Genomic DNA, 17428 nt, shown 5'->3' on the forward strand with positions numbered 1-17428 from the left:
ACTGAATTCCAACTAACCTAACTTGATCTGCTCTTTGGCTCATGGACTCAGCTTCTTTCTTTCTCTTCTTCAATACAGTCAGACAGCAGAACAGAAATCCTGCTATTCTCAGTAGCTGCTGCTCTGATCCAAACTCCAGGTTTTTCTTACCACCGTAAAGAGGACCTTAAACCTTTTTTTTTTTTTTTTTTTTTTGTGGTACTGGGGATGGAACCCAGTACCTCTGCTCCCAGCCCTATTTTATTCTTTACTTTGAAACAGAGTCTCACTAAGTTGTGGAGGGCCTCACTAAGCAGCTGAGGCTGTCCATAAATCTGTGATCCTCCTGTCTCAGCCTCCCAAGTACTGGGATTACAAATGTGCGTCACCACGCCCGACTTCTTAAACCACTTTCAACACATTTTATTTCCCCAGGGGGCAACGAACCCCCACTTAATCATACCAAGTTCTTGAAATGAAGACCCTGGCTCTGAATCTTGCAGGCAGAGTAAGGCTACAGAAAAAAAAAAAAATGTCCACTGTCCGCTGCCTACAACCAGGCCCACACTAACTCCACACATCTGTTGCCCCACCAGGCAGGAACACAACAGCACACCCCTTGAGGAATGCTGGCTGGATGAATAAAGTCTCTGCCAGGTCTGAGGAGCAGAAACATGAAAGGGTGGTATATTTCTGCTGATTGACAGGCTCAGATCAACAAAGGCCTTTTCTGGTCGGGATACATACTTGATGAGCTCCTTCTCCCGCATTTCCAGCTGCAGCATGATGGCGCTCAGTTCCATGTATAAATTATTAGCCCGCTCAAGCTTTCTTTCATAATGCTCACGGATATCCAAAGCATGCCTACCAAAGAAAACACAGGGTGAGCAGGTCCAACGGACTGGGGTAGAACGAAGGTCAGCTCTAATGAAATAAGCATTTGCCCAAGGGCCCTCTATTCTTAAGGCTCCCCTGTCTGACACAGTGACTGAGGTAAGAAGTGGAGATGGGAAACCCAAGCTTTCCATGGGGTTTATCCTTAGGGTCCTATTCAGCCAAACAGAAACCAAGAGGGCAACAGATAAAACTGGAACGTAAGTTGTGTATAATCAGTAGCCTTCATTCGTGTGGTGTTGGGCACTATCTTAATACAGACCCAGGAGCAGTGGCCCCTGCCTGTAATCCCAGCTACTAATATCTTGTTTCCCTTAATCGATTTTGAGCATCTTGAGGCCAAGACTAAATCTTATAATTTCCTGGCCTTCCATTGGCACCTAAGATAGTGGCTGAATGAACAAGTTGCATTGCTCTGAGAATCTTTGTTGCAGAGGATCACAAGGAGGATAACAGAGTTGGGAAATGAGGACAAAAGATATAAAGGAGGGTTAACAGCTGGCCCTGGTGATGCACACCTGTAATCCCAGTACTTGGGAGGCTAAGGATCTTAGGTTGGAGTCTAGCCAACTTAGTGTGACTCTCAGCAACTTAGCTGTTGCTGAGCTGAGATCCTATTTCAAAACAAAAAATAAAAAGGGTTGGGGTGTAGCTTGGAGGTTAAGTACTTTTGGGTTCTATCCTCAGTATCTCTCTCTCTCTCTCTCTCTCTCTCTCACACACACACACACACACACACACACACACACGGCTCTTTGTTGTTTAAGCATAAAAAATTTTAGTTGAAATGGAATTGTACATATTTACAGGTACCATGTGATGTTTCAATACATGTATATTATTATATAATGTTCAAATCAGGGTAAACATGTCTATCTCCTCAAACAATGATCATTTCCTTTCCTCTTCTCTTTTTCACAGTATGTACCCAGTGCTTTGTGTATGCTAGGCAAGTGCTCTGTCACTGAACTACATCCCCAGCTGTGTGTGTGTGTGTGTGTGTGTGTGTGAACCCAGGCGCATTCTACCCCTGAGCTATATCCCCAGACCTATTTTGCCTTTTATTTTGAGACAGGGTCTCACTAAATTGTGGAGGGCCTCACTAAGTTGCTGAGGCTGGCTACAAACTGATCCTCCTGTCTCAGCCTCCCAAGTGCTGGGATTATAAGCATGCGCCACCATGCTTAGCTTTATATTTTATCTTTGAGACAGGGTCTTGCTAAGTTGCCCGGGCTGGCTTTGAACTTGTGATCCTCCTGTCTCAGCCTCCTGAGTTGCTGTGACTATAGGCATATTCCCCCATGCCTGGCAATTATAATTTCTTTATGGTAAAAATATTTTTAAAATATTTTTTCTAGTCTTTATTTATAAAAAAATACAATGCATTGTTAACTGTAGTCATCCTACTGTGCAGTAGAACATCAGAACTTCTTTCTCCTGACTGCAGCCCCTGGCCCCATACCCAGAGCCTCTGGGAATCATTCTACTCTCAACTTCTTTGAAATCAACTTTTTTAGATTCCACAGGAGGCAACTTATAATGAGCAGAACAATGAAAAGCAGAAGTGAAAGGCGCAGAGATAGAAAATGAAAAGGTGGTTCACAAAGAGCATTCCTGCTAAAATCCAAAGAGCTGGGGACGAGAAGAGGCAAGAGGAGACCTGAGCTGACCTGAGCTCTTCTCTGCGCCTTCGAATCAGTTCTTCATCTAGTCGGTGTATACAAGTGCCTTCACTTTTGATCTTCTCAAAGTGTTTCTTTACTTCTTCTCTCCATTCAGCCTGGGTGAGAGAAATTTGATTTTGTTAATATTCTGTGAGTTTCAATCCATGCTATAACTGTAGGATTATATACAAGATTGCTTGTGTGTGTGTGTGTGTGTGTGTGTGTGTGTGTGCGTGCACACATGTACCTGCATGCTCTTATATAATGTTTTTCCTGCATTTCCTTCATGCTTCCTACATGAACTTTGTTCAGGGTAGGTAATCAAGAAATATTAGTTGACTGATAGCAAAGTATCTCATGCTACTGTAACTACATGCCCCACTCTATATTCTGTATTTCTATTTCAATATGTGATACTCTTTCCTAGTTTTCCTGAAGCATTGGCCACCAGAAACAATACAGCTGGCATACTAGCCATCACTTCTGGAATAAATTTAAGTGGGCATGGTGGCTGAGACGGCCTGGGCACAAAAAATAGCTCTGATATCCATATGGGTACAATGTATGTATCTGTGAGAATATGATCGTCCTTACAAATGGCACCATGTTTCCCTCCAGGCTGTTTAGGAAAATACCTTGAGAAAATATTTGTAATAGAAGATTCCAGGAGCATGCACAGTAGGAGATGGGAATAAACATAAAGGAAACTACACAGAAATATGGAACTAAGAGAAAACAGAAAAGAGAGAAGGAGGAGAAAAGAGTATATCCAAACAATTTATTTTAAAAAAAACCTTTTAGGACAAAGGATGGAAGTTTAATAGGTGACTCAAATTGTTCAGAACTTAAACCACATATTCCTACAATGTCAGTCAAGTCTGACATTCACCTCGGCTTTGGATGAGCACTGTAAAATAATTTGTTTTTATTTTTCTGTGATACTGGAGATGGAGCCCAGAGGCTTTCTACCTCCGGGCTATACTCCCAGACCTATTTTATATTTTATTTGGAAATAGGGTCTCACTAAGTTGCTGAGAGCCTCACTAAGTAGCTGAGGCTGGCTTTGAAACTGTGTGATCCTCCTGTCTCAGCCTCCCAAGTGCTGGGATTAAAAGCATGCGCCACCACACCCAGCTACTCTTGTTTTTTTAATCAAGGAAAAGATGCTGAGTTTCACATTTAAGTGAATGACAGGACAAAAGAACAACCTCAGGACAGCAGGAGTGGTGGCCAAGAATTTTAGGAAGACAGAGCCAAGAGTGGCCATGAGATTATAGATCTGCCAAGAGTTCACAGAAGTGTGAGACAGGACAGTAGACTTCCTATAGGACAAAGAATTTCATACCAATTTTACCTAAATTATAGGGAGCAGGAAAACCTCTGCTGGAATATGGTCTACAATTTCTAGATAAAAGCTAAATGGAGAAGTTTTCTTATTTTTTAATTTTCCATTAAAAAATTTTATTTTTGGTACTGGGGGTGGAACCCATGGGTATTTTACCGAGTTATTCTCCTTGCTCTATTTTATTCTTTATTTTGAAACAGGATCTCACAAGTTGACTTTCAGGCAACAAACAAGCTTGCCCAACATCAGGAAGCCAAGGTCAAGCCAGGTGTGGTAGCATACATACACTTGTAATCCCAGTACTTGAGACAGGAGGATGGAGATTCTTGGCCAGCCTCGGCTACTTAGTGAGGCCCTTTGCAACTTAGTGAGACCCTGTTTCAAAATAAAGAATAAAAAATAGGGCTGGGGGTGTGGCTCGGTTCAATCCCCAGACCCACAAAAAAAAAAAAAAAAAAAAAAAAATAAATAAATAAATAAATAAATAAAAAAGAAAGAAAGAAAGAAAGAAAGAAAGAAAGAAAGAAAGCCAAGGTCAAGAACACACTATCTATTGTTGGGTAAATCTTTAACAACATCTAAGCAGTAAATGAAGGCTTCACTGAGCCTCAGGTAATGCTTTTCTCTGAATCATCAGATCAAAGGCATGGAGTGTAGAGCTGGTGTGGTGATAGACAGCTGTAATCCCAGTACTTGGGAGGCTGAGACAGGAGGATTGCAGGTTCAAGGATAGTCTCAGCAAAGTAGTGAGATTCTCATTAACCTTAGTGAGACGCTGTTTCAAAATAAAAAGAAAAATAGGGCTGGGGTTGTAGCTCAGAGGTAGAATGCCTCTGGGTTAAATCCCCAGTGCAAAAAACAAATAAAAGGCATGGAGTAGGAAGAGCATTTGAACTTTAAAAGTCTATTTATTTATTTATTTATTTATTTGGTACTAGGGGTGGAACCCAGGGGCATTCTACTCTTGAGCTGCACTCCCAGCCCTAATCTTTTTTTATTCTTTATTTTGTAACAGGGTCTCACTAGGTTGCAGAGGGCCTCACTATGTAGCTGAGGCTGGACCTGCGATCCTCCTGTTTTAGCCTCCCAAGTACTGGATTACAAGTGAGCACTACCATGCCTGGCTAAAAGGCCATTTAAAAGAACGACAAGTGTGAACAGTTGTAACAAAGAAGGATAAGAGAGAGGGTCAGAGTTGAGCATCCTCACTTGTTCACACTTGTCAAGGAAGCCTAGGACAATACTTAAAGAAGAGACCCAGAAGGAACATCTCCTTCTCGTGGTAAGGAAGCAGATGTTACAGGTCAGATTAAAAAAAAAATATTCTAGAGGAAAGAAACCTCCTGATATCTAGTTTGTCATTATGGCAAAATTAAAAGAACTTCTCCTCCTCCTCCTTCTCCTCCTCCTTCTTCTTCTTCATCTTTTTTTTTTTTTTTTTTTTTTTTTGCAGTACTGAGAATTGAAACCAGGGGCCTTCAACCCCGAGCCACACTCCCAACTCTATATTTTATCCTTTATTTTGAAACAGGGTCTCATTAAGTGGCTGAGGCTGGCTCTGAACCTGCGAACCTCTTGTCTCAGCCTGGGATTACAAGTCCATGCCAGCTGGCTTAAAAGCTCCTTCTGAATTGAAAACAGTAAGAAAGCAGATGATGAAAATACCAGGAACTAACCAATAATGCATTTTCCTCAAAGGAATCATATTCCTGGTAGATAATAATTTGGAGTTTCATCAGACAAACTGAGAATCTATGCAATCGGTGTTCCAATTTGAGCTTAGTCTGCTATCCAGACATATCTGGCACATCTGAAGAAGTGGAGGGGGGCAGGCCAGAAGCCAATGTGTATGAGGCTGCAGAGCCAGCCAAACCGCTGAGAGAGGAGACTTCATGAGGGAAGATGTCTACAATGAAGCCACCATCCCTGAACCAGTGGGCGTGTCCCCTGCTTTCACTCACATACTTACAAACACGGGCCACGGCTACCTTTCACAGAGGACAACTCAGAGGGAAAGGAGGCGCTCACTGTGTGAACAGAACAACCTGCAGGTTGGAATCTGGAGAACTCCAGAGCTTCAGCCGCAGTGGGAGACAGTAGCTCTTGGCAGGTGAGGGCAGTGCCTCAAGAATACAATAGCATCAGTGGATGGCAGCTGGGGACACAATCTTTTAGCAGAAAATCTTTGGGGTTCTTCAATATGGCAATACCAGGCAGATGCCAGGCAAGAGATGGCTGTGTTTAGCCAGAGTCAGCAGAAGGCAGAGCAGATGATAGTATGAGCCAAGATCCCTACCCCTCACTGGGAACTCCCCAGGTATAAGTGTGTTGGGGGGAGGAAGGGGCAGGTGAGTGCTTAACAAGTTACTTGAGTCCTGTGTAAGCAGATAAAGGAAAAATCAAATAGTGGATGACCACTGTTAATGTATCATCTTTATGTCCCAGAGAAGGACTAGGAAAGTCCATATCATTTAGGTTTCTGTCTTTTCCAGTTATTAAGTTTGTAGACTAAAGGTCTTATACACAAATGCTGCTTCTTTTGCCTCCCACATTATAGATGGAAAAATGAAGTTGAATTAACAAGATGAATGGATAAGCAAAATGTGGTATATACAGTGGAATATTATTCAGCTATAAAAAGTAATAAAATGAAATTCTGACACATGCTTCAATACATATGAGTCTTGAAAACATGTTAGGTGAAACAAGTCAAACACTAAAGGGCAAATATTGTATTATAATTCCACTTAAATTAATTTAATAGGGAAATTCATAGAAACAAAGTGAAGTAGAGATTAGGGGCTAGAGGCAAGAGGGCATAGAGTTATTGCTTAATGGGGTGATTTGGAAATAGAGTTTTTAGAAATGGTAGTGAGAGTTTCATAACATTGTGAATATAATGAATGCCACTGAACTTAACCTGATTAAAATGACAAATTTTATGCCATATTTATTTTACTATAATTTTTAAAAGTATACAACAATAACAATCATTGAGCCACTTCCCACCTAGTTTAAAGAATGGAGAAGAAAGATGCCAGGAAATCATAGACCGAATCAGAACAGCCTTAGATAGCATCCACTCCAACCCTCAGCTGGCACTGAGTCCTCTTTGCTGCCTCCCTCGTATGAGTACCCAGCCTTGGCACATACTCATTGGTGAGGAGACTACTTGCAAGGCCCTGTGACAAGCATGGTGTCCCTGCAACTCTCAACCACTGAATCTCTGGGTTGTCCCAGCATGTTACAGTTTGGATCTGGAATTCCTCCCAAGTTTCATGTTGAGCTAGGGTTTGGGCTGTGGCTGGATCGTGAGGGCTCTGGCCCACTGATGGATGGATGGATGGATGGATGGATGGATGGATGGACTTCTGGGAGGCAGGCCTGGAGGACTTCAGCCACAGAGTATGCTCTAGCAGGGCTGGTCTTCTCTCTAGCACCTCTCTGCCCTCTGCTGTGAGGTGAGCAGCTCTCCTGCACCACACCCTCCTGCCATGATGTTCTCCTTACCTCACACTCAGAGCAACGGAACCGGCCACCCATGGACTGAAGTCTAAAACTGTGAGAGAAAATAAACCTTCCTCCCTCTAAATTATTCTTGCCAGGTATTTTGGCTACAGTGACAAAAAGCTGACTAATGCACAAGAGGAAGCTAGAATGATGCAGAGGCACAGGGAGAACTCAGAGGCAAGGTGCCCAGCAGCTGGTGCTCAGACAAGGCTAAAGTGTTTCTAAAACTCATATGAAATGTGATTGAATACCAGAGGCAGTAATTGCCTTCTTAGACAAATGAGCGATTTCCTGAAAATGCAGCAGTAGTCTTGGCAAAATTTACTCTTGTACCGAGATTGGCCACTTTGTCGTCTGTTCTCTATGCTCTGCATCCTTACGTGTGCTGCGGCTGCTGCTGCTACTGCTGCTGCTGCTGCTGCTGCTGCTGCTGCTGCTGCTGCTGCTGCTGCTGCTGCTTAGAAATGGCTAAAGCTAAGCTGGGCATGGGGGTGCACACTTGTAATCTCAGCATTTGGAGGCTGAGACAGGAGGATTGTGGTTTGCAGCCAGCCTCAGCTACTTACTGAGGCCCTTTGCAACTCAGTGAGACCCTGTTTCAAAATAAGGAATAAAAAATAGGGCTGGAGGTGGAGCTCAGAGGTAGAATGCCCCTGGGTTCCATCCCCAGTACCACAAGAAGAAAGGAAGGAAGAAAGAAAGAAAGAAAGAAAGAAAGAAAGAAAGAAAGAAAGAAAGAAAGAAAGAAAGAAAGAAGAAGGAAAAGAAGAAGAAAAAAAGAAATGGCTGAAGCTTTTCCTCCCAGGAAGGGGTCAGCTGGACTCTGGGCAACACTCCTGACTGACAGTTTTGGTTGAAGGCGGAGGCCAGGGACTAATAACCACTGATTGATAAATGATACTAAGAATGTCTTGTTAGCAGTGGAAGGAGGTGAGGCTTTGGGTACAAACTGCTATAGAAAGAGTGAAACCGTGCTTGTGCAAGTGCATGTGAAACAACCTCTAGCTATTTCCTCTACTACCGAAAAAAAAAAAACTACAAAAAAATTGTGCCCTTATTAAGATATTCCTCAGTGGTGGAGGGCCTAATGGGTGGAGACATCAGAACAGCAAGCACTCCAAGCCTCTGGTTTGGGCAGGCAGAAGAGCACAGCTGAGGACTTTAATGCCCAGGGTGATGCCTATCCCAAACTCCAGCACTTTGAAACAGATACTTTCCTGGTAGGTAAATGCCTTACCCACTGGGGAGAGGGAGTTATAGAGGATGTTGAATGTATTATCACAAGGGTTCTCAAAATTTTAGGTGGCAGAACCTCACTATCCTTTCAGCAATTACTGAAGACCCCAAGTAGTTTTTGTTTATGTCTAGTCTGATATTTATCAGAGCAGAAACTAAAACTGAGAAATTATGTGCAAGAACATATAAACAAACATTCCATTAGCCATCCAAGCTGTCATTATCCCACATTACTTATACTACTGAGAGAATGAGAATGAAAATAGCAAATGACAATTTAATATTATTATTAAAATAGCTTTGACCTCATGGATGTCTTGAAAGTCTTAGGGACTCTTAGAAGCCCCTATTTTGTACTTTGAGAACTGCGAAAGAAGCTTCTCCAGTTATACTTGGAGACACCAAACTATATTTCTCCATTAACATTTTTCTTAGCCTTACCTTTACAATGTGTAGATCTCTTATTTTCCCTTCCCAGGTTAGCATAACTTTCTTTGTATTTTGGTCTACTTTTTTTTAGTCAAGTGGTTAAAAAAATGTGTTTTCTGAGAATGGATCTTTGAAGTGATACTAGAAGTCAGCAAGAAGTTGGAATTAACTGCACAAAAGTTCACTTTAGAAGCATAATACCATGAAATGAGAAAGCTATACAAAATAAGAAAGTTGTTAATACTCTAGTTAAATTCTGTAATTATAAAGCTGTAATTTAGGATTACCATATTTACTTCAAAAGCCATGGTTTTGCACCTTTAGATATTGCCTGGGTCTGGTAAGAATAAAGACCTTGCATATACTCATCTCCTACCACACCCTCTCCACAGTGATGGTGGTCAGACCACCAGTCCTTATGACCGCTATGGCATTTTTATTTAGTAGCCACAATTCTTCCCCGACTATATCCATGCCCTTTCAAAGTCCTAGATTCTTTTGTCAAGAGGTGACTTTTATTCTCAGTCCCCTAGAATCTGGGTGACCGTGCCTTACTTCAGCCAATAGGAGAGTACAGGCATGGTGCGAATGCAGGCCTGAAAATCACTTACGCACTAGGCCTTGCTCTCTTGCTGCACCTGTGGCCCTGAGAACAGCATGTGAACAAGCCTGAGTTAGTCTGCCAAAGGATCAGAGGCCACGTGGAGGAGAACAGAGGTCTCCAGCAAGTAGCCAGGGTATCACCAGCTTGTGAATGAGGCCATCGGGAGCTGGCCAGCCTCCTGGCCAACCAGCAACTGACTGCAGACCTGAGAGTGAACCAAGGCAGAGGCAACACAACTGCCTACCACAGAATGGCGAGCTAAAGGAACGCTCATTGTTATAAGCCCTAAGTTTTCAGACGGTTTTAGTACAGGAAAACCTTCAGATACATTAAATTGTATTGTATTTGAAGCTACTAAGTAATATTTTTAGAATCAGAGAAAAGGTTTCCCCTGCACCTAATTCTCTCATGGGATCTTTCTAGCATGTAACATCCCTCTTCTGTATTTCAGCTTTTCTACTCTAGCAAAAGCAATATTTTTTCATGAAGGTCAGCTATAATTCCAATTCAAATGGAAATACATTATACTTTTTCAACAATTTCACTAGACCCACTATAAGAATTAATCCTATTATATGTTCTTTTCAAATATATGTAAAATGCTTTAGAAACTCCAAAGTGTCATATGCATGAAACAGCATAATTACTATTTCACAATGAGTATAGGTTATATAATTGCTATAAGGATGAGAATGGTCCCTTCTAAGATTTTTCCTTTCGGAGAGTTCCCTGCCTGTTCACTAGCACCTGGTAGACTTTCCCAGCTTACCTGAGACTTGAAATAAGTTTCTTGTGGGGTTGCAAGTACATCTGCAGACGCGATGTCTAAATGCATGAGTGTCTGCCGAAAAGAAGGCCGGTTGCGAGGTTTACTCTGCCTAAAAGTGAGAGAAAAGAAAAAAAAAATCACTCTACTTTATGAAATATGTTTCTACTCCAAAATGGCTATATTGTAGACAAATGTACATCAGCTTTGATGAACTGAAGGGTAAAAAGAAAATGTAGTTAGAGATACCTCTCCTGATTAAATGGAGATCCAGAATCAGTGACCTATTTGATCAAAGTCTTTTAGGACTGGTAAAATAATAATAGCTATCATTTACTAAGGCATACTATTTTAAGTTATCATACCAAATTCTTCATTTATAAATGTATAAATTTTCATTAATCACAGCATAACTCTATGAGTAGGTGCTATTGCTATGAGAAGACTGACACTTGAATGACTTGTCCTAACGTACAGATAGAAAAAGTCAGAGGCCAGCCAGGTGTGGTGGAGCATGCTTGTAATCCCAGAACTTGGGAGGCTGAGACAGGAGGATTGCAGGTTCAAGGCCAGCCCCAGCAACTTAGTGAGGTCATCTGCAACTTAGTGAAAAGATGTTTCAAAATAAAAGAATAAACTGGGCATGGTGGAACATGCTTGTAATCCCAGTACTCGATAGGCTGAGTCAGGAAGATCCGGGTTCACGGCCAGCCTCAGCTACTTAATGAGGCCCTATGCAACTCAGTGAGACCCTGTTTCAAAATAAAGAATAAAAAATAGGACTGGGGTATAGCTCAGAGGTAGAATGCTCCAGGGTTCCATCCCCAGTACTATAAAAATAAAAATAAAAAATATTAAAAAATAAAGGTATAAAAAATAGGGATGGGAAGCTGGGCATGGTGGCTCACACTTGTAATCCCAGCATTTGGGAGGCTGAGACCAGAGGATCGTGGTTCGGGGACAGCCTCAGCTACTTAGTGAGGCCCTCTGCAACTCAGTGAGACCTGGTTTCAAAGTAAAGAATAAAAAATAGGGCAGGGGGTGTAGCTCGGCGGTCGAATGCCCCTGGGTTCTATCCCCAGACCTGCAAAAAAAAAAAAAAAAAAAAAAGATAGACCTGGGAGTATAGTTCAGATTTAGAATTCTACTAGGTTTAATCCCCAGTATGAGAGAAAGAGAGAGAGAGAGAGAGAGAGAGAGAGAGAGAGAGAGAGAAAGGAAGGAAGGAAGGAAGGAAGGAAGGAAGGAAGGAAGGAAGGAAGGAAGGAAGGAGAAAGAAAGAAGAAAGAAAGACAGGCAGAGGCATCGCTGGGTGAAGTGGCACATGATTGTAATCCCAGTACTTGGGAGGCTGGGATAGGAGAATCGTGAGTTCATGGCCTGATTCAGCAACTTAGTGAGACACAGTTTCAAAATAAAAAGATAAAATAGGGTAAGGGTATAGCTCAGAGGTAGAATGTCCCTGGGTTCAATCCCCTGCACCACACACACACACACACACACACACACACACACACACACACACACACCAGAAAGAAAAAGGCAGAGCCAGTATTTGAAACCAAGGTTCTCAAACTCCAAAGCTCCTGATCACCAGGTGGTTCACTTCAAATCATCTTAGAGATCTCCTACTGTTCTAGAGAAGTTTAATATATGCTTTTGAGGAGGAAAGTAAAACAGATTATTAGAATAAATATATTTCTTACCATGTCTGTTTCATAAGGATTTTGAATCCATCAGGGCAAGTGGAAGGGACTGGAAGATGTAAGCTATTGCTTCCAACACCCCAAATAATGGCTGAAGAATCTACATCTTTGTAAGGAATCTCTCCTGTCAGCAGCTCCCAAAGCACCACTCCAAAAGACCTACAGTAGTAGCAGGAACATGTAAAGAAAATATTTCAGAATGACTGGTTTATATTTAGTTCTTTGTTAATTTTTAATCAGATTAATACAGATATACATATTTTATATAACAGCTTTAAAATTTGAATACCACTCTAAGAAAAACAGAAAAATCTAGGAAATCTCTGAAAAATAAAAATTAGTGAAGGGTAACCAACACTACCAGATATTAAGACATAAAGTCTCAAAATGAATTCTGGTTAATTATTCCAGCCAGACTAATTTACTGGAATAGAAATGCAGAAATACATACCAAAAATGAGCATATGATAGAAATAACATCATAAACTAGTAGGAAAATTGATTTAGTTAACAAATGCTATTGGGACAACTGGGGAAAATTAAATCTATCCCTCACTTTACATCTAGATAAATCCTAAATGAATTGAAGAAATAAGCACAAAAAATGAAAGTATAAAAAACTAAAAGAAAACATAGGGAATTTAAAAAAATACTCTTAAGCCAGGCGTGGTGGCGCACACCTGTAATCCCAGCATTCGGGAGGCTGAGACCTGGAGGATCGCGGTTTGCAGACAGCCTCAGCTACTTAGTGAGGCCCTCTGCAACTCAGTGAGACCCAGTTTCAAAATATAAGAATAAAAGCACCAGGCATGGTGGCGTACGCTTGTAATCCCTGTGCTTGGGAGGTGGAGACAGAAGGATCGCGTAGGTTCGAAGCTAGCCGCGCTGGCTTAAGAGACCCTGTTTCAAAAATATAAAATAGTTTTGGGAGTGTAGCCCGGAGGTAGAAGGGCTTCCAGGAACCCCAGTACCACCAAAAAAATAATAAATAATAAAAAAAATTTAAAAAATAGGGCAGGGGGTGTAGCTCAGAGGCCATATGCCCCTGGGTTCTATCCCCAGACCCACACACACACAAAAAGAAATAAAAAAGAAAAAGAAAAAATAATCTTAGAGTAATGAAGGCTTTCCGAACCATGAAATCTAGAAACCAAAAAAGGAGAGGTTGATAAACTACATTAAAATTTTTTATTTCTGAGCATGGTGGCTCATGCCTGTATTCCCAGTAGTTGGGAGGCTGAGACAGAGGGATCATGGGTTTGAGGCTGCCCCCTGCAACTTAGTGAGATCCTCAGAAATATAGCAAGACCCTGTTTCAAAATTAAAACAACAAAATAGGTCTAATGGCGTGGTTTGGAGGTAGAATGGGTTCAATCCCTAGTATAACAACAACAACAACATGAGAAAAAATGCCATAAACAAAATAAAAATGTAAAAAGTATCTAAAATTCACCTTTTTGATAAGCATGAAGATCAGAAATCTGAGCAAAGGACATGAATAGTTCACAAATAAATTATAAGTGGCTTCTACACATAAAAATGTATAGCCTTTCTCATAATAACAAGGATGCAAATGAAAACGGCATCTAAGGTACCATTTTTTTTTTTTTTTTGTGGTATTAGGGATGGAACCCAGGGGCATTCTACCTCTGAGCTCCACCCCCATTCCTAATTTTTATTCTTTATTTTGAAACAGGGTCTCACTGAGTTGCAAAGGGCCTCACTAAGTAGCTGAGGCCGGTCACGAACTGGGATCCTCCTGTCTCAGCCTCCTGAATGCTGGGATTACAAGTGTGTGATACCATGCCCAGCTTCACCATTTTACCTATATAATTTTCAAAAACCCAAAGGTATAGCATATTTTGTTGGAAATACTTTGAAACATACATATTTCTGGCAGGAACATAAACTGCTACAATCCCTAAAAAGGATGCTTTAGTAATTACCCAAATTACAAATGATCCCGTATTTCTTTTTATCCTATTTAGGCTGCTGCTACATGCAATTTTAACATATGCTGTTATTTTGGCAAAGCCTAAAAGTTTCTAGTTGCCAATGTTAAGGGTGAAAAAAAGCAATTACAGGGAAAGTATTGCTAAAAGTGCTTATAAACTCAAAGGAAAAGTTGGTAAAGATGAAAAGAAAGAGCATATCCTATAAGAGCTATTCAATAAAAAGCCAAATAGTCTTATACACTTCAAATAGGTCTACAGCACATAAATGGATCACAGCAAAGTACATTAAATATGTATAATGATAACCTGGGTCATCAAGAATAGGTAAGTTTTTGTAGTGTCTCAGATAAGACCAAAATCAACCAGAAGGGAGCAATGCAACACTACAGAATATTCTGGGAAGTCAATATGCTATCGATGAAAGTGGGGAAAGAATTTCTAGTTGGCACAAATAGCACCACTCACCATATATCGACTTTTTCAGAGACAGGTTCATTTCGTATTACCTCTGGAGCCATCCATGCAACAGTGCCAGCAAAGGACATCTTGGTACTTTTATCGCTGAGTTCCTTGGATGTACCAAAATCTGAAATTTTTACTGCATCTGTGTGAGTCACTAAAACACTTTAAAAAGAAATGAAAAAAACATCCAGAGCATTAGAACTAATGAAAACCATGATTCTAAATGGTAACTAAAGATTTCATTTGCTGCCTTCTACCTTGTAGAATTCAGCTTGTGATTTCTGGTGTTACTGGGTATTAACTATACTCAGGAAAAAGTATCACTTACACTTGTAATTCAGCTTAGCAGAACAGGCTTTAATACTTGACTTTATCCTGCCTCTACCACCTGCTAACTGTGTAACCGAGTAACTTAACTCTTCTAAGCCAATGCTCTCATCTATAAAATAGAGACAATTCAGGTCATAATATCTTATCCACAAATCAGAAATGTAAAAACTTTTAAAACAGCATACAAGTATTTTTCATATATATATATATATATATATATATATATATATATATCAAACTCACTTTATCCCACTCTGTGTGAATTTCATAGGTTTTGTCACAGATATGTTAATGTGGGTCATTACAGGGTATTGCTCCAGACTTCCCGGATGTCCAAGGTTTTGCAGTTATGTCATCTTTTTTGAAATCCTCTGGCTTCAACAGTTTTGGATAAAGGATTATGGCCTGTACTAGTGATTCCATAGGATTTAATTTGAATCAAATACATTAAGATACATAAAGCACCTATCAGTTTCCATCCTCACAGTCTTAGCCAGCCCACTAAGGAAAACACTTCCATAACATTAAACAATGGCCAATTAATATCATCAAAGAACTATGACACTAGGGACTCATAACATTACAAGACTAATGTGAATACTGTGTGCGATTCCACCAGTGCTGATACGGGAAAGTCGGACTAAATCTGCCTCGAGTAGGTGCCACGCAACTCATGTTTTACTTTTCCCAGAGTTATCTGAAATGCACCTGAAGCAAATCTTTTGCTAGACTTACAGGTGAATACAAATCTGAAGTATTGTCAGTCTCACAACTCTAGGCTGAATTCACTTGAAAAAATAAAAATAAAAAACCTGTTCAGAACCTAATGAGTTAGAATGTCAAAGCCTTACTGATAGAGGGACCTATTTTTAACAACTAGAGACTTAATGTTCAGGATCTAACTCCAGAAGGCTAGAAAAAAGAAAACTATGAATCTTTTTCTTCCTCTCTGTTTGAACCAGGACTTCACATGTGCCTGCCTGCGCCCCAGTGCCAAGGGGCTCTCTGCTTACTGAACACCTTTGTGTTTACAGTTGCTTCAGAACACCTTCATCCACATTCCTCCCCTGGTTTTGCACCTGATATGTCAAATTTACATAAATCAGGAGTTTTGATTTTACAGTGTTAGTCTTGGGATAATGCATGAGGGTCAAAATGCTACGGGCTATCTGAGATAAGTGGGAAACTGATGGTATCTTACAGCATGAAAGTCAGAAAAGACGATAAACCCCTAGAAAGAGAATCATCATAGGAACTTCCTCTCCTGCCTCAGTTGGCATGAGAAGAAGAAATGTATTTGGGAGGAGATTAAAGATGACATAATGTTGGGACTTTTCTGAAATCATCTGAAACAAGTTGGGATTACACAGAGTGCAGGTTTAATGTAGGTAATCAAACTTCTGTTTACGGCAATCCAGGTCAATACTTGTTTTCTCAAAGTTCACTTGAAACCGGAAAGGCTGAGGCCACTGGGGTTGGGGGTGGCACTGTTAACAGAGGGAAGCCTCTCTGAATGACCAGCTCATTACTCTAGCCTTTAAATGACAGGAGTTAAGGAAAGTGGCATGTGAGTTTATATTCTCTAGGATTTCCCGATTCCTTCTGTCTACAATTAATTCTCAGAGAGAACATGGTGGTTAAAAGGAAAATCATCTGAAGATGTCTTGGGCAAGTAGTTCACATACTTTACATATATGAAGGGGATGGCAAAAGCAACAGACGGGCCGGGCGTGGTGGCGCACGCTTGTAATCCCAGCACTTGGGAGGCTGAGACAGGAGGATCACACAAGTTCGAAGCCAGCCTCAGCTACTTAGTGAGGTTCTCAGAAACTTAGACCCTGTTTCCAAATAAAATATAAAATAGGTCTGAGAGTATAGCCCAGAGGTAGAAAGCCCCTGGGTTCCACCCTAGTACCACACATACACACACAAAAAGCAGTGGGCGTGGTGGTGCACGTCTGTAATCCCAGTACTTGGGAGGCTGAGATGGGAGAATCACAGGTTCTAGGCCCTCCTCAGCAAATAGTGAGACTCTCAAAAAACTAGCAAGATTGTTTCATAATAAAATAGGGCCGAGGGTATAGCTCAGAGGTAGATTGCCTCTGGGTTCAATCCCCAGTAAAACACACACACACACACACACTTTCTCTCTCACACACACACACACACTTTCTCTCTCACACACACATACACACACACACACACATACACACACACACACACACACACTATGAACAGAAAGAATGAACACTATATAGTATTTTTTTTGGTACTGGGAATGGAACCCAGGGACATTCTACCTCCAAGCTACACTCTCCAGCCCTATTTTTCATTCTTTATTTTGAAACAGAATCTCACTGAGTTTCAAAGGGCCTCACTAAGTAGTAGCTGAGGCTGTCCTGGGATTACAAGCATTGCCACCATGCCTGGCTTGTATGGTAAATTTTTTTTTTTTTTTTGTGGTACTGAACTCAGGAGCATTCTACCTCTGAGCTACACCCCCAACCCTATTTTTTTATTCTTTATTTTTGAAACAGGGTCTCACTGA

At 40.9% G+C, this 17428-nt stretch overlaps 1 protein-coding gene across 1 annotated transcript in view; it reads right to left on the reverse strand.

The window, feature by feature from the left end:
• MAP3K13 (mitogen-activated protein kinase kinase kinase 13) overlaps positions 1-17428 on the reverse strand; it is a gene marked incomplete at its 3' end in the record, with an annotated part of 45535 nt that overhangs the window by 10659 nt on the left and 17448 nt on the right. Inside the window, exons 4-8 of the mRNA XM_080695823.1 lie at positions 14554-14712; positions 12134-12292; positions 10431-10539; positions 2544-2653; positions 727-843 (exon numbers count right to left, since the gene is read on the reverse strand). Coding sequence (XP_080551949.1) covers positions 727-843; positions 2544-2653; positions 10431-10539; positions 12134-12292; positions 14554-14712 — 654 coding nt within the window. The remainder of the gene's footprint in view (positions 1-726; positions 844-2543; positions 2654-10430; positions 10540-12133; positions 12293-14553; positions 14713-17428) is intronic.

This window comes from Muscardinus avellanarius (genome assembly GCF_963383645.1).
Source record: "Muscardinus avellanarius genome assembly, chromosome: 5".
NCBI classification, from domain to species: domain Eukaryota; kingdom Metazoa; phylum Chordata; class Mammalia; order Rodentia; family Gliridae; genus Muscardinus; species Muscardinus avellanarius.